We start from the raw sequence: 26,923 nt of genomic DNA, 5'->3' as shown, positions 1-26,923 counted from the left end.
GTGTGAGCTTTCCTAGTCCATGCCTAGGATTAATAGGATAGCAATTTAACTGGCTAAAGGGCAGATTGTTCACTAAAATTTTCAGTAAAATTTTGCAACACAACTGCAGAGGCCCTTTCAGTTAATGCTAAAGGGATTTTTGTATAGTCACATGGAGCAAATATGCTTCTCCAGCCTCCAGAAGAATAACGTATGCTGCTTCCAGCCCGACCCCTGTCCATCACTCATAATTCCCTCAACCCCATCCTAACTTTCTTTCAGTTGAGGCTTTGAACTGTATCTGGATGTTCATTTTGTGCCTGCCTTGGATATGTTGATGGAGCTCAGTCTTCAATTTTGATTGCATTCCTACCAGCATTATCGGCTGGCTGGTTATCTGGAATGCTTGCTTTCTCTGCTGATGAAAACCTACCCTACTGAAGTTGGTGGGCAGTGAGTGCTGCCCCATTTAATACCATAGAGCATGCACATTAATACATATTAATTTTCTGAGCCCCATGGGTTATGTGGCAATATTTCAATAGCGTGACAGGTTAGTGGGATAGCTGTTCTGAAATACCAACCGTTTCCATAGAATATGACTGGTTAACATGTTGTGTTATTCAAGTGTGAGCTGTTAGTGTGAGTGTCAGTAAGTTAACTGGCCACAGGGAAGATCAAAACTGAACTGAATGCACCCAACAGCTATGCTCATTTATTTTCATCAGGGATGGTGGATTCTGATCAGCAGTATAAACTCTGATCAGCATCAGTTTTCTTCAAGTTTGTTGAGACACTTCACTGTGATCTTGGCTGAGGTCAGAATAAAGACTGAGGGCAGGATTTTTCAAATGACGGCTGGGATGTAAAGGGTTAACAGATGGATATGCCAGTCTACATGGCACTGATATCAGGCAGTCATGCACTAGGTATTCTAGGAAGCCCTGAGGGGAGATGTGACTTCCCTATAATCTATTATCTACATATTTTAAATATGTTAATAAACTAGTTTTATAAACTAATCAACTACGCCTACAGGTCTTCCTTGTTGAATCCTGGTTTAGCACAACCTGCAACGTATTAGCAGTGGTGGCAGCATCAATTTAACCCAAACGCATGTGGAAGCAAGTCACAGGAACAAATGGGGGTTTATTGACAAACTGTTCTTCTTGCATTCCAGCCCTCAACTGCCTATAGGACTGGATTTCCAAGCAGGTCACTCCTTGCCCTGAGTCACCTGACTTGCCCTTCTAAAGGGGCTACATCCCGCATACATAACAATGACAAGCCCCCATGGCTCAAGGCAATCGTGATCCTAGCTCATGGCAATACTTCCATCAGACATCTTGGTGACCCCCCCCCCCCCACCCCCCCCCCCATCATAGATGAGTGGAATGGTAGCACTGCAAGAAGAGCCCACTCATTTTCAAGACTCAAAGATCCCCACAGTGATTGTTGCAAGATGTGCCATGAGATTTCCTGCAATTCTGAATGTGTACGAGTGAAGAGACCTGAAACCAATCAATCCAGGTCAGTTATTTTCCTTTCGTAGGGCTGGATGTGAATCAAATCATTGAAGCCCATGTTTCCTGGGCCTCAGATGAAGTTGTTCATTTGCTCCTGACCAGCTCAGGCCCAGTAACTACTCTTTACCGACTGTAAGGTGATTTTCTTGGGGCGCCCCCCCTAGGGGTGGGGGGGGGGGGGTGGGTGCGGTTCTTGTATTCAGCTGATCTCAACAAACATAAATGCTTGCGAAAGACAGTGTGCAGTTAAAGACGTTCTTTATTTAACCAACACATACTGGGACAGAGATAGAGGATTCCAACCTTATATCACATGATATATCACATGAGTACAACAGATGTACATTTCTGAAGTTCAACCCTCCTGCCCCACTTGTCATCTAAGCTAGACAGTCTAATTACATTAATATACTTTATTTACTTTGGCCATTAGCATTTTATCTTCCAGCAGAATTAGGAATTCATTGGTCAACCAACCCAGAGACCCTTCCTACACCACCCTCCCTTGCTTGTTGGACAAAGCTCTTAAGATATAAAAATACAGTTCAGATCCATAATACTTGTTCAAAAATGATTATATATGTGCTTATACAAACAATACCTTTGTACAATATATGTGAGGCACATTGTGACACCTCTGATATAAGGCACAAGTCCCTATATAAGATATAAGGCCTTATTTTAAACTAATCTACTTTATTTCAATAGTGTTCAAAAAGCAGGGGTTTTTGTATCCCACTGTGACACCAACAATTTTCAACACTGAATCATTTCAATCAGCCTATTCCAACAGAGCAGAACTGGTCCATCGCCGTGTTAGTGGCTGAGACATTGAGAAAATCCACTTGACTTACAGGCCTAAACTCAGTCACTCTGCCCACACTGAAGTCCACCGCTGCAATTTGGAAATGTCTGCACTGTGGCACAAGATAACAGCACAAACGACCAGATTTCCCAGTAGGACAGGCTGAGTGTTTCAAGTGCAGCAGGATAGGATATTTCTTATGCTTCTGTTTAGTTAGAGTCTCCAAAAGCAGAGTAAACAATGGCATCACAAGAAAATAAAGCCCATCACGCACTTCCAAGGATATGTTCAGCAGCTTTCCTGCGATTTCTAGTCTGTTAGTTCAGAGATCAGAGGGTTCCCAACATGCTCTAAACTTGACATAGGCACAGGGGTGTCAATACTAGCTGATCATCTCGCATGGCTCCATACAATTCCTCTTCAGCCTTCTAATGTAAAACTCCAGGAGGAACAAGCCTACATGTTAAGGGTCAGATCACAACCACAATACAGCACAGAGACAACAGATCACAGAAATCCTTTCTGTAATTCACAACCAAAGCATTTCCTTACTTAGCAAGAATGCATGAGTACAGTAAGGTATCACACAGAAAGGCTATGAGATTCTTCCATTGGACGTCAGTGATTTCCACAATTTTTTCAAGAGCTGAAGAGTGAATGTCATATTTCCCTATTCCCAGAGGCCACATCAGTGTGTTTTTTCACCTAAAGGAGGGTGCCACACTCACTACTGCCAAAGGTTAAGGAGGAACTTGACCACTTTTACACAGGGACGTTATTTCCTCGGTCCCACAACTAACCTGCTGGTTGTCCAGTTTGGTCAACCTTCCCAAGCCTAATGGCCACTTCTGGCTGTGTATGGATCTTATGCGCGGAGGGAAATCCAGCTGATGACGATGGTGAACAACACCAGTGATTTTTTTTTTACTCAGCTCAATGTGAACAGCAGATTTAGGCAAATACCCCTCGACTGGGAGCCTAGGGTGCTGATGACCTTTGGTTGATTTTGCTTTAACCGCCTCTATTTCAGCACTTTGTCTGCCCCTGGGATATTCCAATGTACAATTGTCAACAATCTTTGAGGGCAGGGAAGGTATTATCTGCCATTGGGTGACATCTTCATACATAGTTCCATGCAATTGGAAAATGACAATCAGAACAAAGAAGTGCTCACGGCTCTCCAGGAAATTGGCTGAATAATTAGTGACCAACATAAGATTCCTAGGGCACATCATCCAACAGCACAATATTGCTGAACGTCTGAAATGTGGAGTTTTTTCAAGGAGCAGCTACTGCGAGTCCTTGATAGGTATGTCCCTGTCAGGCATGGTGGATTTGGTAGATCTAGGGAACCGTGGTGCACTAAAAGAGTTGAGTCGATGGTTAAAAAGAAAAAGGAGGCTTATGTTCGGATGAGATTGGAGGGCTCAGATAGTGCACTAGAAAGCTTTAGATTGGCTAGGAGGGAGTTGAAGAGTGAGTTGAGAAGGGCTAAAAGAGGACATGAGAAGACTTTGGCTGATAGGATTAAGGAGAATCCTAAGGCGTTCTATAGGTATGTCAAGAACAGAAGGTTGGTCAGGGCAAGATTAGGGCCAGTTACAGACAGCAGGGGGAAGTTGTGTGTGGAACCGGAGGAGATTGGAGAAGTATTGAACCAATATTTCTCTTCGGTGTTCACGCAGGGGGACATGAATATAGCTGAGGAGGACATTGGGTTGCAGGGGTGTAAAATAGACAGTATTACGGTTGATAAAGAGGATGTGCTGGAAATTCTTGAGGGGCTGAAAATAGATAAGTCCCCTGGTCCGGATGGGATCTACCCTAGGATTCTCTGGGAGGCTAGAGAGGTGATTGCAGAGCCTCTGGCTCAGATCTTCAGGTCGTCATTGGTCTCTGGTGTAGTCCCGGAGGATTGGAGGATAGCGAATGTTGTCCCATTGTTTAAGAAGGGGAACAGAGACTTTGCCGGGAATTATAGACCGGTGAGTCTTACTTCTGTTGTGGGCAAGGTTTTAGAAAAAATTATTAGGGATAGGATTTATAGTTATTTGGAGTGTAATGAATTGATTAGAAATAGTCAGCATGGTTTTGTAGCGGGTAGGTCGTGCCTTACTAACCTTATTGAGTTTTTTGAGAAGGTGACCAAAGAGGTGGATGGGGGTAAGGCAGTTGACGTGGTATACATGGATTTTAGTAAGGCGTTCGATAAGGTTCACCATGGTAGGCTTCTGCAGAAAATGCAGATGTATGGGATTGTGGGTAATCTAGGAAGTTGGATCAGGAATTGGCTATCAGATAGGAGACAGAGGGTGGTGGTGGATGGTAAATATTCATCATGGAGTGCAGTTACGAGTGGTGTGCCTCAGGGATCTGTTTTGGGGCCACTGTTGTTTGTAATTTTTATTAATGATCTGGATGAGGGTATAGTTGGGTGGATTAGTAAATTTGCTGATGACACCAAAGTTGGAGGTGTGGTAGATTGTGAGGAAGGGTGTCATAGTCTGCAGGGAGACTTAGATAGGTTGCAGAGCTGGGCCGAGAGGTGGCGGATGGAATTTAATGCGGAGAAGTGTGAGGTAATTCACTTTGGTAGGAGCAACAGATGTGTCGAGTATAGGGCTAACGGGAGGACTTTGAATAGTGTGGATGAACAGAGGGATCTAGGTGTGTGTGTACATAGATCCCTGAAAGTTGGGAATCAAGTAGATAAGGTTGTCAAGAAGGCGTACGGTGTCTTGGCGTTTATTGGTAGGGGGATTGAATTTAGGAGTCGCAGTGTAATGTTGCAACTGTACACTACTCTAGTGCGGCCGCACTTGGAGTACTGTGTGCAGTTCTGGTCCCCGCATTACAAGAAGGATGTGGAGGCGTTGGAGAGGGTGCAGAGGAGGTTTACTAGGATGTTGCCTGGTATGGTGGGGAGGTCCTATGAGGAGAGACTGAGGGATCTAGGGTTGTTTTCGTTGGAAAGAAGGCGGCTAAGAGGGGATCTTATTGAAACATATAAGATGATTAGAGGTTTAGATAGGGTGGATAGTGATAGCCTTTTTCCTCGGATGGAGAAAGCTAGCACGAGGGGGCATGGCTTTAAATTAAGGGGGGGTAGCTACAGGACGGATGTCAGGGGTAGGTTCTTTACCCAGCGGGTGGTGAGGGATTGGAATGCCCTGCCTGCTGCAGTTGTAAATGCGTCTAGTTTGGGGGCGTTTAAGAGATCTCTGGATAGGTTTATGGACGAAAAGGGATTGGTATAGGCTAGTGGGTCATTGTTTTTGTAACTGGTCGGCGCAACATCGTGGGCCGAAGGGCCTGTTCTGCGCTGTAATGTTCTATGTTCTATGTTCTGACATACATTACCCATATTCAGCATTTCCTAGGGATGGTAAACCAGGTGGGAAAGTTTATCCCTAACTTGGCCACACACACATGGATCCCTTGAGGGATCTCCTGCAGAAGGGTCAATAATGAATCATAAAAACATAGAATCCCTACAGTGCGGAAGGAGGCCATTTGGCCCATCAAGTCTGCACTGCCCACCGACCTACCCAGGCCCTATCCCCGTAACCCCACATATTTATTCAGCTAATCTCCCTGACACTAAGGGGCAATTTCGCATGGCCAATCAACCTAATCCACACATATCTGGATTGTGGGAGGAAACCAGAGTACCCAGAGGAAACCCACGCAGACACAGAGAAAACGTGCAGACTCGCACAAACAGTGACCTGAGACCAGAATTGAACCTGGGTCCCTGGCGGTGTGAGGCAGCAGTGCTAATCACTGTGTCACTGTGCTGCCCCATGGTTCTGGGGTGTTGAATAACTCAAGGCCATTTAATGCATTAAAGATCAACTAATGTCCTTGGATATTCTGGCGTACTACGACCCCACGTTGTCTATTGTCACTGCTGACACTTCCCCTGTGATGTGCTTATCCAGCTGCAAAGAGCTGTGATAGAAACCTGTCTATTAGCTTTGAGAATCCTCACAGAAACTGAACATGGTTATTGCACTCATGCGAGAGAGGCACTCATGCAGTTACATAGTCCTTTGAGTGCTTTTCTGATTACCTGATGAGGCTCTCATTCCAAGTGGAAACAGGCCTCTAGCTCCTTGCAGATTGTTAAAATGCCCATCCGCATTCAGAAATTTCACCTTGGTCGATGCGGTACCAATATGCAACTACCGGTGTCCTTGGAAAGTTACAAACCACGTCTGATCCTTCTCCAGAGGCAGTTGACCATACTCTCAATTCAACATTAGTGTCAGAAGAAGAAGCATTTAGGGTCAAAGAACAAGGAACAAAAACAGCCCGGGAAACAGGCCCTTTGGCCCAACAAGCCCGCGCCGCCATTTTAACACTACCAGGCCCCCCTCCACCCATGACCCTTATCTATTGTTTTATGGCAATCCACATTGAGGGAAACTAATTTAGTGACAATTTATTACTTCCAATCAGCCTAATAGCACATCTTTGGGGTGTGGGAGGAAACCGGAGCACCCGGAGAAAACCCACGCAAGCATGGGGAGAATGTGCAAACTCCCACAGACACCGGCCCAAATCCATGTGTCTGCACAGCAAACAGTGATAGTCACTGAGCTGTCATCTTGCCCAGCATCTGGTCCAGTTTAAGCACACACTAATGACATGAAGCACTAGGCCAATCTCAAACAACCAAGAGCAGCCCAAGTACGACCCATCGTGTGTATGCCCCTCGTTGGACAACAAGGCGGACCGACTTAAAACCTGTGAATGAAAAGAGAAAAAACATTATTATTATACCACATCCTATTACATTACCAGGGATGTCCCAATGCTAATGAACCTTATTTAAAACAATCTCCTATATCCTCCCATCTCCAACCCACTCATGTGCCTGTCTAAGTTACTCTTAAACAACTCCATCGTGCCTGCCTCCACCACCTTACTTAGCAGAACATTCCATACCCCCACTACCCTCTGTGTGAAAAACCTCCCTTTCATATCTGTGTTATACCTCTCCCCCGTCACCTTAAGCCCATGGCCCCTTGTCCTACGTGTCTCTATCATAGGAAATAGCTTACCTCTGTTTACTCTATCTATACCCTTCATAATCTTATATACCTCTATTAGATCCCCCCTCAGTCACCATCTTTCAAGGGAAAAGAGCCCCAATTTGTTCAATCTTTCCTCATACCCCAGTCCTTCCATACCAGGCAACACCCTGCTAAACCTCCTCTGCACTGTCTCCAGCGTCTCCACGTCCTTCCGGTAGTAAGGCGACCAGAACTGGACGCAGTACTCTAAATGCGGCCTAACCAAAGTCCTATACAACTGCAACATTAGACTCCAGCTCTTATATTCTATACCCCTTCCTATAAAGGCTAACATACCATAGGCTTTCTTCACAACCTTCTCCACTTGTACTGCCACCTTCAAAGACTTGTGCACTTGCACCCCCAGGTCTCGCTGCGATTCTATACTCCTTATGGGCTTACCCTTTACCATATAACTCCCCCCTACATTATTCCGGCCAAAATGCATCACCTCACATTTATCCGGATTAAACTCCATTTGCCATGTATCTGCCCAATATACCAGCCTATCACACCACTTTCTCGTGGCTGCAAAAAGAGAGCTCTTTGCAGACTCCCATGACAATGCAATCTCTGATTAACTAGTCCTCCAGGGCTCTGTATTCACAGTTTTCTGCTAATTGATGGAGCTCATTAATAAAGGAATCTAGGCTCTTTCCTGATCTTTGGGTGCACCTGTTAAATTTTGCTTGCTTTATAATGGTGCTTTTCCACAGATGGAAATACAAAAGCTTTGATAACTTTTTTATCTGATGCTGTGTTTTCATTTACATCCATTCTGATCATAAGTTTGTCTGCACTGTGACCGATGGTATCTAAGGTACTGCACTGACTTGCTTTTTGCTAGCTTTTTCAATGATGCCCAATGCTATTCTATAACTGGTACACTGTGGTGTGGTTATTGCCACTTTGTGGCTTGATCCTGGCCTTCTGTGTGGGCAAAGCACTCTGGTATAGATTGGTGTTTTCCCATGTTTTCCTTTTACTGAGAATTATTCTGGGGTATATTTGAAGGTTTTCCTGTAATGTCCTTGTGCTGCAGTCTTATTCCTTGCTCCTTCACTGACTGCTACAATGTGTTAATCTTGCTTTGCTTTTGGTCTTGTATTAGTCGTGTTCCTGGATTTACAAATAAGGTTGGAGGCAATACTGTTAGCAATCTCTTTCTTTTATTGAACATTATGATAACTATTGACATGATATCTCTACCCGAGGCTCTACATAGGACTATCAGTTTTCATTCTCTGCTATCATCTAATGTTAAGTCATTGATGATGTAGATATATACTTATACATTTAACATTAACCCTTTATATGACAACTTCTGCCCCTCAGCCCTGCCTCAGAGAACTGCTGGCCAATTCAACTGAGGTTAAAGGGAGGGCATGACAGGGAAGATGGAGGTCTTTATGGAGAACCAGGGGAGAGGGAGCACCCATGGGGGGCAGACATTGTGGTTGGGGAGCGGGGTACCAGGGGATGCATGATGTGGAAAGGTAGTCCTTGAGGGAGGCCTAAGGGTAGGACAGGGTGACCTGCCAGTCTTCCCCACTGCCCTTGAACTTCTCCCAACAGTGAAACCGGACAAGAAGCAGCCCTTAATTGGCCAGTTAAGGACTTCAACTGGGCAAAGGTTGGCAAAGTGCCCTAGGTTTGGTTTCCATTCCTCCCCACCCCCCACTCCCTAAACAAAGAAAGGGGCAGGTAGCTGAATGGTGGAAAGGCCACACAGTGAAATTCCTGGGTCTCACTGCCAGGAAACCCATTGGCGGGGACCGTAAAATTCAGCCCTAAAAATCAACCTGGGCATTTGCTGGTTGGTACAGCTCAGTTCCAACTTGGACAATGCAATTATGAACTTCCTACAAGGTTGTTAATTGTCTGCACTAACTTAATTAAAATGCTTTTAACATATACGGTGAATGCGAAACATATTTAATTCAAATCTTTTCTATGCTAGTTTTGAAATGAACAGGTTAATGTTTTTGTTAACATAACAGAGAATACAATTCCTTACAAATGTACATTCCTGGCAATGGGAATTCCACTGTGTGGCCTTTCCACCATTCAGCTGCCTGCCCCTTTCTTTTTTTAGGGAGGAGGGGGGAATGGAAACCAAGGTCTAGGGCACTTGGTCCACCTTTGCCCCTTTGAAGTCCTTAACTGGCCAATTAAGTGCTGCTTCCTATCTGGCCTCATTGTTGAGGCTGGTGGGAGGAGTCCAGGGGCAGCCTAACAGCCCGCAGTACAATGCCTAAGTTAAGAATTGAGCGCTCAAAGTGAAAACATAATTTGAAGAGCTAATACCATGGCCAGAATTCTCCGGTCCTGCTACAGTGAACAGAGATTCAGCTGAGCTCCAAGTTCTCCATTCTCTCTGGCAATGGCTGTAGGACAGAAACAATTGGAGCATTCAGGTCCAGATATCCAGACAGTGAGTGAAACTTTCCATTCTGGAGAATAAGTGGGGTGGCCAGAGGGAAAGTCAACGTAATTCCTGTTGGGTGGCGGGGTGGATTATTTTGCAGTGTTAAAGTTCCATAGCTTTCGCTGCCGTCATAATGTGCAGATATATTGGGATTCTGCAAGTACCTATTCTGAGTTTTGAGTGTAAAAGATACTGCAACACTGCCAGCAGGTCTGGTTCTTATCACAGTGCAATCAAAACAGGCAGGTTGGTAACTGCTATGTTTCAGTTCCATGTGATTGTAGGTTATATGTCTTACTGATAAGAATTCTTGCTTGTTGTTAATAGTTTACTTTTATCAATGAAGACAACAAAAAGATTTGATGTGGTACCATTACCTGAGTGGCAGAAATTGTGCTGAATACTGTACAAAAGCAATTGATATTACTGATACTAGATATACCTCAAAGTCCTTTCATATGTTTCTAGATATCCACAAAATCCTGATTGTGCATGAATTAAATAGTTATTTAGTGTACCAGTACACGATCCCTTCTTACTTTGTTCATTTCATATAAAACAGATAACTTCATCGAAAGATCCAAAGCATGAGTATACTGTGAGTATCATACCAGGTCTAAGTTTGACACACATATTGAATTTTTCTGCAGATGCACGTAATCATAATAAATCTTATCATCTTATCAGCAACGACTTAATAGCCTACATGGCTTCCTCAGTGCTGGAATGATTCCATGACTACTTGTTAATAATAAATGGCGAAGAAAACAGAAAATGCTTGAAATTCATCACATCAAATGTATATGTTTGTTTTGTATCTTCATGCAAACATTTTTTCTTTTAGGGGATAGTAGGTGTGTGATGAAAGGATTTGCAGTCTGATTGTCAACCTGTTGAATCATGTCATGAACGCTCCTTCTGTGGGCAGCAAGTCTGGAGTGGAATAAAAACAGGAAAACGCGGCAGGTCTGGTAGCACCTGTGGAGAGAGAAACAGAGTTAAAGTATTGATTCCAATCTGACCCTTCTTCGGGACTGGAGTCCTGGAGTGCGACTTAAATGGGCTCAGAGGCAAAGGAACCATCTTCTGATATAAAGACCGCTTTTTTCTGCCTTGGAAACATTGCAGGGCCCCGCTCCATCTTTTGTCATCTGATCAAATTCTTAGTTCACATCTTTATCACCTTGACTTTCTCTTCGCTGGCCTTCCCTTTCATACAGTTGCATTCATACCCAATCCATACTTAGCACCATTCCCTCCCATCACCACTGACTTCCTGGAACTAAAGCAAGGCAGTTTACAAACCTGCATACACTGATTATGTTGTTGTAATAATCAGAATTACTGGCTGTGTTTTGATATAATATATGCACTATTATAGTAACTTGATAGTACAGAACTTGAATATTGCTGAAAAGTGAGACATGAAAATATTTATCTTGGGCTAATCAGGACAAATGCAAAATTACCGACTTTTAAATGATTTATAGTACAGGAGAAAAGAGAACTGATTGTTTGGCAAGTCAATTTTGATTGGCTGAGGCATTTCTATGGAGAAAACAATGTGGAAACTATCAGCTGCCCAAGCTCCCAAGTAATGGTGCAAGGCTTGAACATATACCATTTGTCTGTAGGGAACAGGTCCTTTTATGTGAATGTACATCACTTTGAGCAAGTGTAAATGAGCCACATTATAAGCTCAACTGATTATCTTAAAGTGGTTGTTAATGGAGCTGTTAATGGAGGATAGGAAGTGTTGCCCAATCATGGAATCACATTCAACAGTAGATGGGTTTTGCAAGCATGGACTGGTAGAATATGATCTATGCTCTGTTTAGAATAAACAACCGAAGGAACATGTTGTTTGATTCGATTGGCTGATCCGCTAGGGTTGATCTGGCACATGACTCTGATCTACTACAACAATATTTTCAACTCTAAAAAATGGATTAGATTTTTTTCTACTTCCTTGTGAGCTGGATGAAGCAGAACCAACCCTAGCAAGTTCATGCTCCTGTTCTCTAGACGACAGGGGTATACCTGCATGAATTCTCTGATTTACAGGCATAGGTGGTAATTGGGAAGTTAACCTGGCTCTAAGATGCTTCTCAGTGACCCAGGAAGGCAATCTCCCTTCCACAATCCTTCACAGATTTACATGGGCCTGTTCCACCAATCAAGAAAAATACACTGTGCAAATATAATTTTAGCAGCTTCCACGGAGGCATTTTATCTTTTCTCGGAATGTCATTCCTGCAGTGAGTACGTTTTTCCAATTCCCCTTACTGCATCTTGCAAATTTGAACTTCCTCTAATTCATCCTGTTCTACACCATTCATCCCATTTAAGATTTTCCTTCAACTCATGTAAACCTATTTCTAGTTGCTGCTTTGTCTAAAGTAGCTAAATCTAAATTACAAATGATGTCCTAGTGTTAAATATTGTTGTCATGTTATTAATTGAGCTGCACTATACCTGCCCATTTTGAGATTTTGGCTGATTGTGGCCATCACTTTCTTCCCTTCAGCTACAAGGTACCCTTTTACTGGTGATTTGGGGGATTCACACATGACCTCCTCCAGAAGCCTGGTGAATGTCAGATTAGTGATCTTAAGGTCATCACATGTGTAACAGGGGAGCAACTGGAGCTGACTAATCATGCACCATGGGATGTCACTACTGGATGCTTGTAATGATGCTTCTGGATCAGATCAGCCACATATTGTAGTTCAATATTCTTCATCGCCTCCTCCAAACACAACTATCATTAATCATAGAATCCCTACAGTGCACAAGAGGCCATCCGGTCCATCGAGTCTGCCAGAGTATCTCACTCAGACCTCCTCCCCCTCTCTATCCCAGTTACCTCACACATTTCCTGTGGCTAATCTGCCTAACCTACACATCTTGGGACAATTTAGCTTGGCCAATCCACCTAACCTGCATATCTTTGGACTGTGGGGGGAATCCTGAGCAGCCGAAGGAATCCACACAGACGCAGGGAGGACGTGTAAACTCCACATAGACTGTCACCCAAGTCTGGAATTGAACCTGGGTCCCTGGCGCTGTGAGGCAGCAGTGCTAACCACTGTTTTTTGTAACATTTTATGTAAAACAGTGAACAGAACAACATTTTGCTCTGTGAGCAGTTTTGGTCACAGGTGTATTATAGTTACTTATTGCTTCTTATAGTTTCAGTTACATATACACACAATTGAACTTTCCTTGCTGGTTTTCTTTATACTTTCCCACTCTGCCTCTGGGGGCACCAGAGTGGAAATTGTGACGAGAAACCCTCAGGGTCTAGTTCTGCCCCAAGGATCATCTTCGATGCTGTTGGGGTGTCATGGGCATAGTGGGTTTGCATTTGTGTCAGTTATACCACCACCATTATCATCACCCCACTGTTGTGGTATTTGAATGGGATCCTCACAATCCCACACTGTTGGCATGATTTGACCTACGAAGTACATATCAGCTTCTTGCTGGCAAAGTACCTGGGTTTGGGACATTGCTGAATTCACCTAGTTAATGTGGAATCATTTTACCAATTTGGGCAACGGTTGTAAGCTTAAGTTTAAGTTTATTTATTAGTGTCACAAGTAGGCTTACATTAACACTGCAATGAAGTTACTGTGAAAATCCCTTATCACACAGAGCTAGCCTTGTCCATTCATTATGCTATAGCATCCCCTGTGCAGGTTTTCCAAAATACCCATCTTCACAGGTTTGCACCATCACCTGGTCACCTTTCCTGTTGCTTTGAAAGAGAGCAGGATAAAAGCCCTAATATGGACAAAAGCAAAAGAGGAAATGCTGGGAAATCTCAGCAGATCTGGCAGCATATGTAAGGAAAGAAATTGAAATAGGCAATTGGTGTCTTCACCAACCCACCTTTTATATAAAAGAATAAAGATATTAGCCTATGTTATGGCTAGAGTTTGAACTGGTTTTATTCCTCTGCAAAGAAAATACCTTTAGATTTCTTTTCTTGGTTTCAAACTCTTATGATATATTTTTTCCCGACAACTTTCTCAGGATTGCAGAACTCTCCGCACTCAGTATTTTAAATTCACTCTTACAATTGTTTCAAAATTCCACTTTTTCTCTCCCCTTTTTTATTTAAATCAAGAAACACATGCATCCCAAAAATACGGACAAACCGGTTTAGTCTGTATACATCCAAACAAAGAAAGATGTTTTAAATTTTCATAAACTCCATTTCCCAATTATTTCAGAGCAAGAACTCCAATGATTTCCCCCAACATAAAAGATCTTTTTTGTAAAAGGCCTCCAACATTGATATTAAAAGCTCTTAGGGTGGAATTTTCCCATCCTGCCCGCCACGAGAATCGTAGTGGGTCGGAGCGGACAATGCAAAGTCTGTTGGCCTCGGGTGGGGTTTTCCAGCCTTGGTGTCACAAGTACGGATTTGCATCTGGATTAAAATTCCCACATGTTTATCAAAATACCCAGCAATCATGATTGTGGCTGGTAATCATGACTCCAAATTTCATAACCTAAAAATTTAACTTTATTAGTTACCCTTCCCTTTTGTTTCCTTTAAACTTGAAGTACTAAAACTACTACCACACAATCGCAGATTTTGGGAAGAAAAACATCAAAGCTTGAGGCACACAACATTGTTCACACCACAAAACATCTATTTATTCCACACGCAAGCAGAGAAACATGGCACATACTTTTAAATAGAACAGATTACATTACTTACCTTCTTTCTTTAAACTTTGGCTGTAACTAAAATCTCAAAACCAAAGTTAATTGCCCAAAAGTAAAGGAAGCCTGTTTTCACACAAAAGAGTCAATCAATGCTTTGCAGTTTATAAAAACAGCAATTTCTGCAGCCACAGCCTGTTAAAGAGATAGAACATTATAGCTATTTTATATTCCCCCCCCCCCCCAGCTTTTATCTGGGACAGATATAATAATACCATAAAATCCCAACACTAATTGCTCCCTGGAGCCACAATTCTAACTTTACATAATATTCAATTGATATAGACACATTCAATAGTCACTAGGGTGGCACGGTGGCACAGTGGTTAGCACTGCTGCCTCATAGCACTCGGGACCCAGATTCAATCCTCAGCTTGGGTCACTGTATGCATGTTCTCCTCATGTCTGCGTGTTTCCTCCGGGAGCTCTGGTATCCTCCCACAATCTGATAAACGTGCTGGCTAGATGCAATGGCCATGCTAAATTCACCTTGGTGTATTGGAACAGGCACTGGAGTGTGGTGATTAGGGGATTTTCACAGTAACTTCATTGCAACACTACTTGTGACACTAATAAATAAACCTAAACTTTAAACATCCACACTTCCATATTTCCACACATTCTGGAAACATTATAAACTCAAAGATGCCAAACACATTAAAACTTACACACACACATTGTTGTTGGAAGCTTCCTTTGTATTCTCCATTCTTGCAACATTTGTCTTAACATCTGAAACTCTGGGTAAAACTCAAAGTACAAATAAGAGAAATAAATGACATTACTGATTTTAATGCCTTTTTCCTTCTACTGCTTTTAGGTTTTTTATATGCAGTAGCCCATCTTAACACTTACATACGCCTTACTCTGCTATAATATGCCATCAGCAAACTACTGTTCCCAAGGCTCACCTATAAGGGGACTCCTGTATCCAACATGCAGCCCTGTTCTACTAAAAAATACTTGGAGTATTTAAGGTGCATTCGACAATGAAGGGAAATGAAAATAAACACAAGTGGCTGGAGGGTGATAGAAATCCATTGAACTGTCAATAGAATCTTTTTTAAGACGCTGAATGTTACATTTATTAGAGATCAAAGAGTTCCACTGAAATGGAGAGAGTTTCAAAGAATTCAGGCAAAATACTGTGGATGTTGGAACCTGAAACAAAAACAAAAAATTGCTATAAAATCTCAGCAGGTCTGGACAACATTTGTGGCGAGAGAATAGAACCAACATTTCGAGTCTGGGTGACTCTTTGACTCGTCCCCAGTGGCACGTCCTAACAAGTGTGTTTGTGTGTCAGCGTGTGTGTGTCAGCGTGTGTATGTGTGTGCGTCAGCATGTGTGTAAGTGTGTGTGTGTCCTTGTGTTTGACTTCTTTGGTCAGAATTCTTCTCCATTCGACTCTCTGTACTCCACATTCCATGTTCCTATCACCTGGTTTTGAGCTAGTACAAACCACAACAGGTTAATTTCACTCAGAAACAGAAAAACAAGACATAATAAAAATGTCATACAGCATTACAGAATAACAGGATTAACAAAATATCTTACAACCGCAGTGAGGGAAATCTCACCTGATTATTTTCTTATTAGTCATTCATGGGCTGTGTGTATTGCTTATTACCCATCTGAATAACTTGCTAGGCCATTTTAGTGGGAATTTAAAGTCAACCACATTGCTGTTTTTGGGGTGGGCTGGCTGGATAGACAGAGAACTGACTTGGTTATAGAAAAAGTCTGACAACACCAGGTTTTGTCAGGTGAATAAGAATTTTATTCACCTGACGAAGAGGCTAACCCGAAAGCTAGTGAATTTACTATCAAATAAATCGGTTGGACTGAAACCTGGTGTTGTCAGACTTTTTCTATAACCAAGTCAGTTCTCTGTCTATCTAGCCAGCCCACCCCAAAAACAGCAATGTGGTTGACTTTAAATTCCCACTAAAATGGCCTAGCAAGTTATTCAGGAGAGTTCTGGCCTCAGACAGAGCATATAAAGCACAGACAGTTTACAGATCTTCGTCAGGTGTGTGGCGAAGGAATACCGTTTCCAAAAGCTTGTGAGATTATTATCAAATAAACTGGTTGGACTCTAATCTGGTGTTGTGAGACTTCTTACTGTGTTTACCCCAGTCCAATGCAGGCATCTCTACATCTTGGTTATAGAAGACAGAGAGTAGCAGTGGAAGGGTGTTTTTCAGAATAAAGATCTGTAGCTAGTGGTGTTCCACAGGGATCAATGCTAGAAGTTCTGTTGTTTGTAGTATATATAAATGATCTGGAGGAACATATGGGTGGTCTGATTAGTAACTTTGTGGATGGCAGAAAAATTAATGGAGTTACTGATAGTGCTAGGGATTGTCAGAGGATACAACAGAATAGAGATAGATTGGAGACTTGGGCACAGAAATGGCAGATGGAGTTTAATCCGGACAAATGTGAGGTGATGCATTTTGAGGATCAAATTCAGGTGTGGATTATACTGTACATGGCAGAATCCTTAGGAATATTAATGTACAGAGGAATCTGGGTGTGCAGGTCCACAGTTCCCTAAAATTGGCCATACAGGTAGCCAAGGTGTAAGAAGCATATGGCATGCTTGCCTACATTGGTCAGAGTATTGAGTACAAGAGTTGGGAAATGATGTTGCAGCTATATAAAACCTTGGTTAAGTCACATTTGGAGTATTGCATGGAGTTTTGGTTGCCACACTACCAGAAGCATGTGGAAGCCTTGAAGAAAATGCAAACAAGGTTCACCAGGATGTTGCCTGGTCTCGAGGGTGCCGGTTATGAGGAGAGGTTAAATAAACTAGCATTGTATTCACTGGAAACATGGAGGCTGAGGGGAGACTTGATAGAGGTCCACCAAATTATGGGAGGCATAGACAGGTTGGATAGTCAGAGGCTTTTTCCCAGGTTGGAAGTGTCAATTACAAGGGGACACAGGTTCAATGTGAGAGGGGGAAAGTTTAAGGGAGATATGCAGGGTAAGCTTTTCACGAGGACAGTGGCACGCTGCCAGAGGAGATGGTGGAAGCAGGCACATTAGCAACATTAAAGAAGAATCTGGATGGATACATGAATAGGGAGGGAACAGAGGGATACGGACTGAGTAAGGGCAGGTTTTTTTTTAACTAGGTTACTCAGGGCATCATGATTGGCACGGGTTTGGAAGGCCAAAGGGCTTGTCCCTGTGCTATACTTTTATTTTTCATTCTCTGTGTGGAGTCACATGTAGGTCTGATCAGGTAATAATGACAGATTTGTTTCCTTAAAGAACGTTAGTGAACCAGATAGGTTTTTATGACAATTTTACATACCCAGTGAATTTCTCTTTTGTCAGCAGAATATGTCTTTTCTTCAAGAATCTGTCAACTTCTCTTATTACACTGTACCTAATCATTATCTGCATTTCATTTTGCCTTCTCTAATATTTTAATTCACAGTAGCTGTTAGATCCACAGACTGTAGTTCTTGGCTTGTCCCTGAAGCTGCTTGGGCAATTCCGATCCATAATTGCTCACAACCTGCTGACTGTGGCTGCCTTTGCCTACTCCTTCCCCACCCACCTTGTACAATGGATGGGTAAATGATGCCTGACATCCAAATGGATTTGCTTTCTTTCCTCTACAATTCCTGGATCACAGGCCTCAGGTAGATAAATACCCAAATGGATGCCCAAACATACATAATGAGGCTTGGCTGAGAGCCCAGAAATCCATTACTCCTCCTGAAACACCTGCACCCCAGAAAAAAAAATTGCTTGATTGACAGCTTTGACTCTATGATCTCTGCAGTTAATTTCACAATGCTTATTTCCACAAGGTTAAGTGGTTTCAAGGGTTTACTGTTTCTATTATCTATGCCTTAAAAAGGTCTAGACAATTGACAGTTTCATTGCCTTGTAGTGTGAAATTACTTTTTTTTTAACATTGTGGAAAATGATGAATGAATAATTTATTTTAGAACTTTTGTTTTACACATCCTACTGTCACGATAGAGTTCATTATTTTATATAGTGGGTCAACGGCAAGGAAGAGCCATAGCTTAGCATCGGTGGCATAAGGGTGAGTGGAGTGCCATAGCTTGACTTGATGGGTGTGAAGGGGCATTGGAATGGATAGGGGGAAGGGCCCAAACTGGTAAGGGAACATAAGATGGCATGGATGAGTTATGGGGAGTATGTGGGGGTGAGTGGGTTTGAGGGTTGAGACCTGGAGTGCCTTTATGTACTTTATTTTAACTGAGATGAAGTTCCACAGTTTTAAGGTGAGTTTTTAAAACAGGCCACCTCAGCGCACTTGGATCTGCTATTCCGCACCCCCCCCTCAAAAACCTCTTCCCATCTTTCCTGAAATTCCTTGTTTCAATCCCTCTAATAAGTTTTTCAGCCGTGTCAAAGTAGCAGAATGGCTTTTATCAAAGCCCAGATTCTGTAAACCAGCTATCAATTCCCTCTTTCCCTCCCTGGCTACAGTCTGAAATTAAACCAGTTTGTTCCCAACATTTGAGCCCAAGATGAGTTTTTAGCCTCATATTCAACCATCACTAAGACTGCTAATTTCCACCTCCATAACATTGTCCAACTTCACTCCTGTTTCCATTCATCTGCTGCTCAAACTCTCATTCGCACCTTCATTAGTCTCAATAATCCAACACACCTAACTTTCCCCATCTTCTACTTTCCGAAAACCTGGGGGTCATCCAAGACTCTGCTGCCTGTTGCTTCCTCAGCAGGCCTTGTTCTGCTATCACCCACTGTGCTCACTGACCTGCATTGTTTCCTAGTCATCCCAATTTGAAAATTCTCATCCTTATTTCCAAACCGCTCCGTGGCCGTGTCCTTACCCATTCCCTAGTTCCAATCCTTTTTGATATCTGTGCTTCTCTAACACTGTGCATTCCCAAATATAATCATCCCACAGGCCCACCATACCTTCTGTTGGCTCGGCCGCAAATTCTGGAATTTTCTCCCTAAATCCCTGTGCCGTTGTACCTCACCTTCCTCCTTTAATCCACTTCTTAAAACCTACTTCTTTGACCAGATGTTTAGCCATATGACCTACCACCCCCTTATACAGCTCGGTCTGTTCATTGCATTAAAGGCACCACAGGAACAGAAGATGTGGGCCATCAGATCAGAGAACACAACTGCAGAAAAAAGGTACGGTTTCAGATCAGATTTTAATGTAGTCACAACCAGGTTTAAGCGTATAGGTATGTCTCTCTCTGGGAAGATTTGGTATGATTTTGCGAGTGAAGGGAATCAATGACAGTGTCATGTGCTTCATTTATTTGCAGACTCCGATGTCTCCGACTTTCTGAAGAATGCCAATGATCCTGGAAGCCTGCTGGACACAGGGGATGGAGACGAAGAATCTGACTCCCTCCCAGAACTCTTGCTTCCTTTTACTTGTCAACAGTGTGGCATGGTGCTGGATGATTGTGCGCAGGAGAATAGTTTGGTCAGCCAGATGTGTCCAAGGTGTGTCTTTGATAGCTTGACCCAGGAATTAGGGGAGGCGGGTGAAGAAGAGGACACGGGAGGAGGGCAGACCAGTCCAGGAAAGGTCGACAAGTTTTTCCCTTGTAAACTATGCACTTTTGTCTCTCAGTATCCCAATCACCTGGTGAGGCACATGAAAACACATAGTGGTGAAAAGCCGTACAAATGCTCACACTGCGACTATGCTTCAGCACATCTCGACAATCTGAAGAGGCACGTCCGCATTCATACTGGCGAAAAGCCCTTCAAATGCGATCGGTGCACCTATGCCTGCGGTAACATGGCTAACCTGAAGCGACATGAACGCATCCACTCTGGCGACAAACCATTCAAATGCAACGTCTGCAATTACAGCTGCAACCAGAGCATGAATCTCAAACGTCACATGCTGAGGCACACAGGTGAGAAACCATTCAAATGTCCCCAGTGTGAGTACACCACAGGACACTGGGACAACTATAAGAGACACCAGAAGACACATGGATGGATGGATGAATCCCAGAAGGATTGCCAGGAGCAAAGGCAAGAGTCAGTCCTGACAAGCAGAGTGTTATAATCATGCATTAATTATTCATTTGTCAGGAAGTGTCATCAATAACTGGAAACAATATACGTCCAAACTTCTGCTCATTCTGGGTAAAACATTGGCAGAACTTTTGGATTTGGTGACACGTTTTTATCAGATTTTTATTGTGATTGTAAAGGAAAAAACTTGATTCATATATTGCTGCATGCTTTTTTAAGCACTTGAGTTGCAGTCAGGCTTCTTGTGTGCTTGCTTCTTGTGGGTATGGTAAAGCATGAGAGCCTGCAACAAACCCGTTGCAGGTGTTGCAATGTTCTGCCTGACTGCCACAAATTTGCATAAAAACTCCTGGAGGCAGAGATCATGTCAGCTTGTGAGTGAACAAGGGAGTAAGCAAATTACAAAGTGCCATAAATCACTTACCTTACTCAACAGGTAACGTGGAGCTTTTGAAAGGTGACTGCCTACATACAGCACAGGTTATACTTCTGACAATCCAGATGATGTATTGTTCCCCCTAAAGGGAATTAAATAAAATTAAATTTTAAATGAGTAACGTGATTGAGGCAAAGGGTGAAATAAATAAAACTGCTGTTCATGTCAGACCATGGGGGGAATTGGCTGCTGAGCTGTGGACGCAGTATAGAATATTGCCCCAGTTGTGAATTTTCTGCGAGGATAAAAGAACAAGTTCTTGAATGCATTTCCTGTTGTCATTTTCTTTTGGGGTGGAGTCTTTCCAGGAACAGTTGGCAACAATGATTTGTCATTTTGAAATAAGTAGTTTAAAATATTTCACAGGAAACAAGAAAAGGAACCAAACAGGTCAGTCAGCATTTGCAAAAGGAAAAAAAGATTGGGTGAGTTAATGTCTTAGACAACTAAGGATGGGCAATAAATGCTGGCCAGCCAGTGAGTGAATTAAGGAAGTATTTTGTTCAGAACTGCCTGAAAAAGGCCAGACATCTCTCTTTTGATGAAACATGTTAACCTGTCTTTCCTTTGCACAGCTGTCTTGCACAGCCACACATTCAGTTCAAATGCAGTCTTAACACTTCAGCACAATCATTTCATTCAAATAGCAGTGCAATGACTCTTATCCCTAAGACACATTTCATGCAGTTCTCTTGCAAGCAAATTAAATGCTTCCTTTATTGTGACTCTGATTCGAAAAGGATGATATAGTCCCTCCTTACCTTGGGGGCTAATGCTTTGTACAATGTTTAGTTGAGTATGTTATTTATTTTGTGCCCATTCACAGGCCATTTAATTTGTTTGTTTAACAATGAATTTCTCATCCACAGTAAGGGTGTGCATTAAATGCTGGAATTGAAAATGTCCAGATAAAGCGTTTATTCAGACAGAACCAGAGGACCTGATTGTGAAATGATTATCAACAAAAAAACTTACAAAGTATTCAGTGAGAAAGTTGTTGCTGACTATGCTTTCTTTGCACAAGTAGAAATGCCTGCCACATTACTATACAGCTTGATGACCAAACAGGACTAGAGGACACAGCCTCAAGATTAGAGGGGGAGGAGCAGTTTAAATCAGAATTGAGGAGGAACTTCTTCATTCAAAGGGTGGTGAATCTCTGGAATTCTCTGCCCGTTGAAGTGGTGGAGGCTACCTCGCTAAATATATTTAAGTCACGGGTAGATAGGTTTCTGATAGACAGGGGAATTAAGGGTTATGGGGAAAAAGCGGGAAAGTGGAACTGATCCACTTCAGATCAGCCGTAATATTATTGAATGGCGGGGCAGGCTCGAAGGGCTAGATGGCCTACTCCTGCTCCTATTTCTTATGTTCTTATTGTTACAGTTCTATACCGATAAAATAATTTAATCCACTGGCATATAACTTACAACTTGAATTTATATAGCACCTTTAACATCATAAAATATGCTCTGAACGAATGAACTACACCATTGTTACCACAATGATCAGCACTTAATGTACCATCACTCTGGAAATCCAGTCTTCTTTACCTTGATGAGTAAATTCATAGCATGCTGGACCCTACCAACGTCCAAAGGGTTACAATTGACCAGAAACTGAACTGAACCAGCCATATAAATATTGTGCCTACAAGAAAGTCAGGTGCTGGAAATTCTGCAGTGAGTAACTCACCTCCCGAATCCTCAATGGTCGTCCACCATCTACAGGGCACAAGTCAGGAGTGTGATGGAACACTCTCCGCTTGCCTGGATGATTGCATCTCCAACACAAGAACCCTGACACCATCCACAGCCTGCTCAATTGGCACTCTATTCACTACCTTCAACATTCATTCCCTCCACCACTAATGCACAGTGGCAGCAAAGTGTAATATCTACAAGATACATAGCAGCACTCACCAAGGATCCTTGGACAGCACTGCCCAAACCCATGACCTCTACTACTGCGAAGGACAAGGACAGCAGATGCATGGGAACATCACCCCCTGCAAGTTCCTCTCGAAGATGCTCATCACCCTGACTTGGAAATATATTGTTCCTTCGCTGTCGCTGTGTCAAAATTCTGGACCTCCCCCCATAACAGCATTGTGGATGTACCTACACCACATGGACTACAGCGGTCAAAGGTGGCATCACACCATCACCTTTGGGCAATTAGGGAGGAGCAATAGAAAATACTGCCCTCGCCAAAGATGCTCACATCCTGTGAAAGAATTTTTAAAAACTCTTGGCTACCATTAATTGGTAATTCAAGATTACACAAGCAAAGGTAGCTCTCTCCAGGGTGCTCTATTATTTATTAAACATTAATTTAATATATTAAATATTATATTCACAAATGTGAAAGCAGGAATCATTATGGTGGCCCCTAAAACACAAACACCATAAACATCATTGTTAGTTTTACTTCAACGGAAGTGTAAAACCGGTGATATCACATTGGCCACACACACTACATTCAGCTCAATTAAAGTTAAACCTGGCAGGGTGTACATGCAGACAGGAAGCAGAGAGTGGGAATAAACAGGTCCTTTTCAGACAGGCAGGCAGTGACTAGTGAGGAACTGCAGGGTTCAGTGCTGGGACCCCAGCTATTCACAATATATATTAATGATTTGGATGAAGGAATTGAATGCAACATCTCCAAATTTGCAATGGCACTAAGCTGGGTGGCAGCGTGTGCTGTGAGGAGGATTAGCCCGGCTTATCAGGCTGATTCCGGGGATAGGAAGACTCATGTATGAGGAGCGATTGACTGGGTTAGGATTGTTTTCACTGGAGTTCAGACGAATGAGGGAGGATCTTATAGAGACTTTTGAAATTCTAACAGAACTAGACAGGGTAGATGCAAGAAGGATATTCCCGATGGTGGGGGTGTCCAGAATCAGGAGTCACAGTCTGAGGATACAGGGTAGACCACTTAGGTTGGAGGTGAGGAGACACTTCTTCACCCAAAGAGTAATGAGCCTGTGGAATTCATTACTACAGGAAGTAGTTGATGCCAAAACATTAAACGTCTTCAGGAGGTGGTTGGATATCACACTTGGGATGAATGTGATCAAAGATCCTGGGGAGAAAGCAGGATGGGACTATTGAGTTGGATGATCAGTCATGATTGTAATAAATGGTGAAGCAAGCTCAAAGGGCAGATGGTCTCCTCCTGCTCCTATCTTCTAGGTTTCTATGTGAATGGTGGCAGTTTAGGGAAAGGGGAAGTGCAATGTGATCTAGATGTCACGGTAAAACAGGCGCTGAAAGTTGGCATGCAGGTACAGCAGGCAGTGAGGAAAGCTAATGGCATGCTGGCCTTCATAGCATGAGGATTTGAGTATAGGAGTTAGGTTGTTTTGCTGCAGTTTTACAGGGCCGTGGTGAGACCACACCTTGAGTATGCACTGGGTTGTTCTCCTATTCTGAAGAAGGACATTCTTGCTACTGGGGAATTCAGCAAAGATGGCACGATAGCACAGTGGTTAGCACTGCTACTTCACAGCTCCAGGGGTCTGGATTTGATTCCTGGCTCAGGTCACTGTCTGTGTGGAGTTTGCACATTCTCCCCATGTCTGCATGGGTTTTCTTCGGGTGCTCCAGTTTCCTCCCACAGTCCAAAGATGTGTGGGTTAGGTTGATTGGCTATGCTAAAAATTGCCCCTTAGTGTCTAGGGATGCTTAGGTTAAAGGAATTTGTGAGTAAAATATATAGGAATATGGGGATTGGGCCTGGGTGGGATTGTGGTCTGTGCAGACTCGATGGGCCGAAGGGGCTCTTTCTGCACTGTAGGTTTCTATGATTCTATGAAGGTTCACCAGACTGATTCCTGGAATGGCAGGACTGACAACTGAAGAGACACTGGATCAACTGGGCTTGTACTCACTGGAATTTAGAAGAATGAAAGGGGATCTCATAGAAACATAAAATCCTGAGGGGACTGGTCAGGCAAGATGCAGGAAGAATGTTCCCAATGTTGGGGAAGTCCAGAACTGGGGGTCACAGTCTAAGAATAAGGGGTAAGCCATTCAGGACTGAGATGAGGAAGTACTTCTTCACTCAGAGTTGTGAACCAATGGAATTCTCTCCCACAGAAAGCTACTGGGGGCCACCTCATTCAAAATGTTCAAGACGGAGCTGGACATGGACCAAGGGGTGTGGAGAGAAAGCAGGAATGGGATACTCAAAGTGCATGATCAGCCATGATCATATGGGATGGTGGTGTTGGCCCTAAGGGCTGAATGGAGCATTCTTGCACCTATTTTCTATGTTTCTGCAATGCTACTGTAATTGACAAGTTAACACCATACGAACATTTTTTTGAGATGTTGTAGAGTCAGAAGACACAATTCAAATGCTGATATTATAATTACTATGAATAATAATAATGAAAACTTCCCTGATCTAGTCCATCAAGGATTCCCATTAGGCTGATTTATAATTAAACTATTTGACCATGCACGCCATCTATGTTGACATTTTTTACATATGTAAGTATTATCCTTAGAAATTTATTTCAACGTTACATGATTGACTTATGCTGTACGCCATTGTTCACAATGGGTTCCATAGTTATTCTAGACTACCAGACAATATGATTCCTCTCTACTGTCCCAGTACTGGTACTATCCATTTCCACGAGTGGAATCTTGATACCTTCTTCTTTAATATCAAATCCAAAGATTGCAAAGTTTATTTATTAGTCACAAGTAAGGCTTCCATTAACACTGCAATGAAGTTAATGTGAAATCCCCCTAGTCACCACAGCCCAGTGACTGTTTGATTCAATGCACCCTAACCAGCACGTCTTTCAGAATGTGGGAGGAAACTGGACCACCCGGAGGAAACCCACGCAGACATGGGGAGAACGTACAAACTCCGCACAGACAGTGACTTGAGCTGGGGCTCAAATCCAGGTCCCTGGTTTTGTAAGGCAGCACTGTTAACCACTTTGCTACCATGCCACCCATATAGTTTGCAGTGGCTGCAATGTCTACCATCGACAACAAGCACTGCACGAACTCACCAAGGGTCTTTTGGCAGCACCTTTCAAACCCATGACCACTATCATCTAAAAGTACATGGGAACCCCACCGCCTGGAAGCTCACCGCCAAGTCACTCATTATCCTTACTTAGAAATATAATCACCATTCCTTCACTGTTGCTGAGTCAAAATCCTGGAACTCTGTCCTTAATAGCACTGTGGATGTATCTACACCACACAGACTGCAGTGGTTCAGGAAAGCAGCTCACTTCCACCTTCTCAAGGGTAATTAGGAATGGGCAATAAATGCTGGCCTAGTCAGCGATGGCCACATCCTGTAAATGAAAACAACATTGTTGGCTGTACTAGCATTAGCCATATCATTATATATATCTCTATTGAAGAGATTAACTCTAAATTTGCTGTCTGATTAGATAGTTTGAATGTGGGCTGTCAAATTAAATAACAGATCCAAGTTTCAATTTTCCAAACGGAGGTTTCAAACTTCAAATAATTTATTGCCACAATTGCACTCTGACCTACAGTAGGTAGAGCAATTGTTAAAAACACTCCTATCAACTCAACATTGTTAAAAATGAACATTCCAGAATTTCATTTACATCAAAATTGACAACTAAATGCTTTAATCACTAGAAGAGACAGTAGGTGCTTTAATTTAATATATATATAAATATTTCAGAAATACTTGTAAACCACAGGCACTTGTAAGTGAGTGAGAACCAAATTTGACAACAGAGAATATGAAGTGTGGAAGGGAAATGAGATTAAAAAATCATTCAACCCACTGACCCCGTTCCTTGTAGATATTTTGGCCTTGGAGGGAGTGCAGAGGAGGTTTACTAGGCTGATACCGGAGTTGAGGGGGTTGAGCTATGAG

The 26,923-nt window shown here is 42.8% G+C and overlaps 1 protein-coding gene across 1 annotated transcript in view; it reads left to right on the top strand.

Moving 5' to 3' along the window:
* LOC145345606 (uncharacterized) overlaps positions 1 to 22,242 on the top strand; it is a 92,700-nt gene extending 70,458 nt beyond the window's left edge. Inside the window, exon 4 of the mRNA XM_080193438.1 lies at positions 19,863 to 22,242. Coding sequence (XP_080049564.1) covers positions 19,863 to 20,623 — 761 coding nt within the window. The 3' untranslated portion in view covers positions 20,624 to 22,242. The remainder of the gene's footprint in view (positions 1 to 19,862) is intronic.
* Positions 22,243 to 26,923: the final 4,681 nt, after the last annotated feature.

The sequence above is a fragment of the Carcharhinus amblyrhynchos genome, chromosome 7, assembly GCF_965287045.1.
Source record: "Carcharhinus amblyrhynchos chromosome 7, sCarAmb.v2.hapA, whole genome shotgun sequence".
Taxonomy (NCBI): domain Eukaryota; kingdom Metazoa; phylum Chordata; class Chondrichthyes; order Carcharhiniformes; family Carcharhinidae; genus Carcharhinus; species Carcharhinus amblyrhynchos.
Note: the sequence above shows the minus strand (reverse complement) of the source record. Positions and strands in the feature narration are given on the sequence as shown.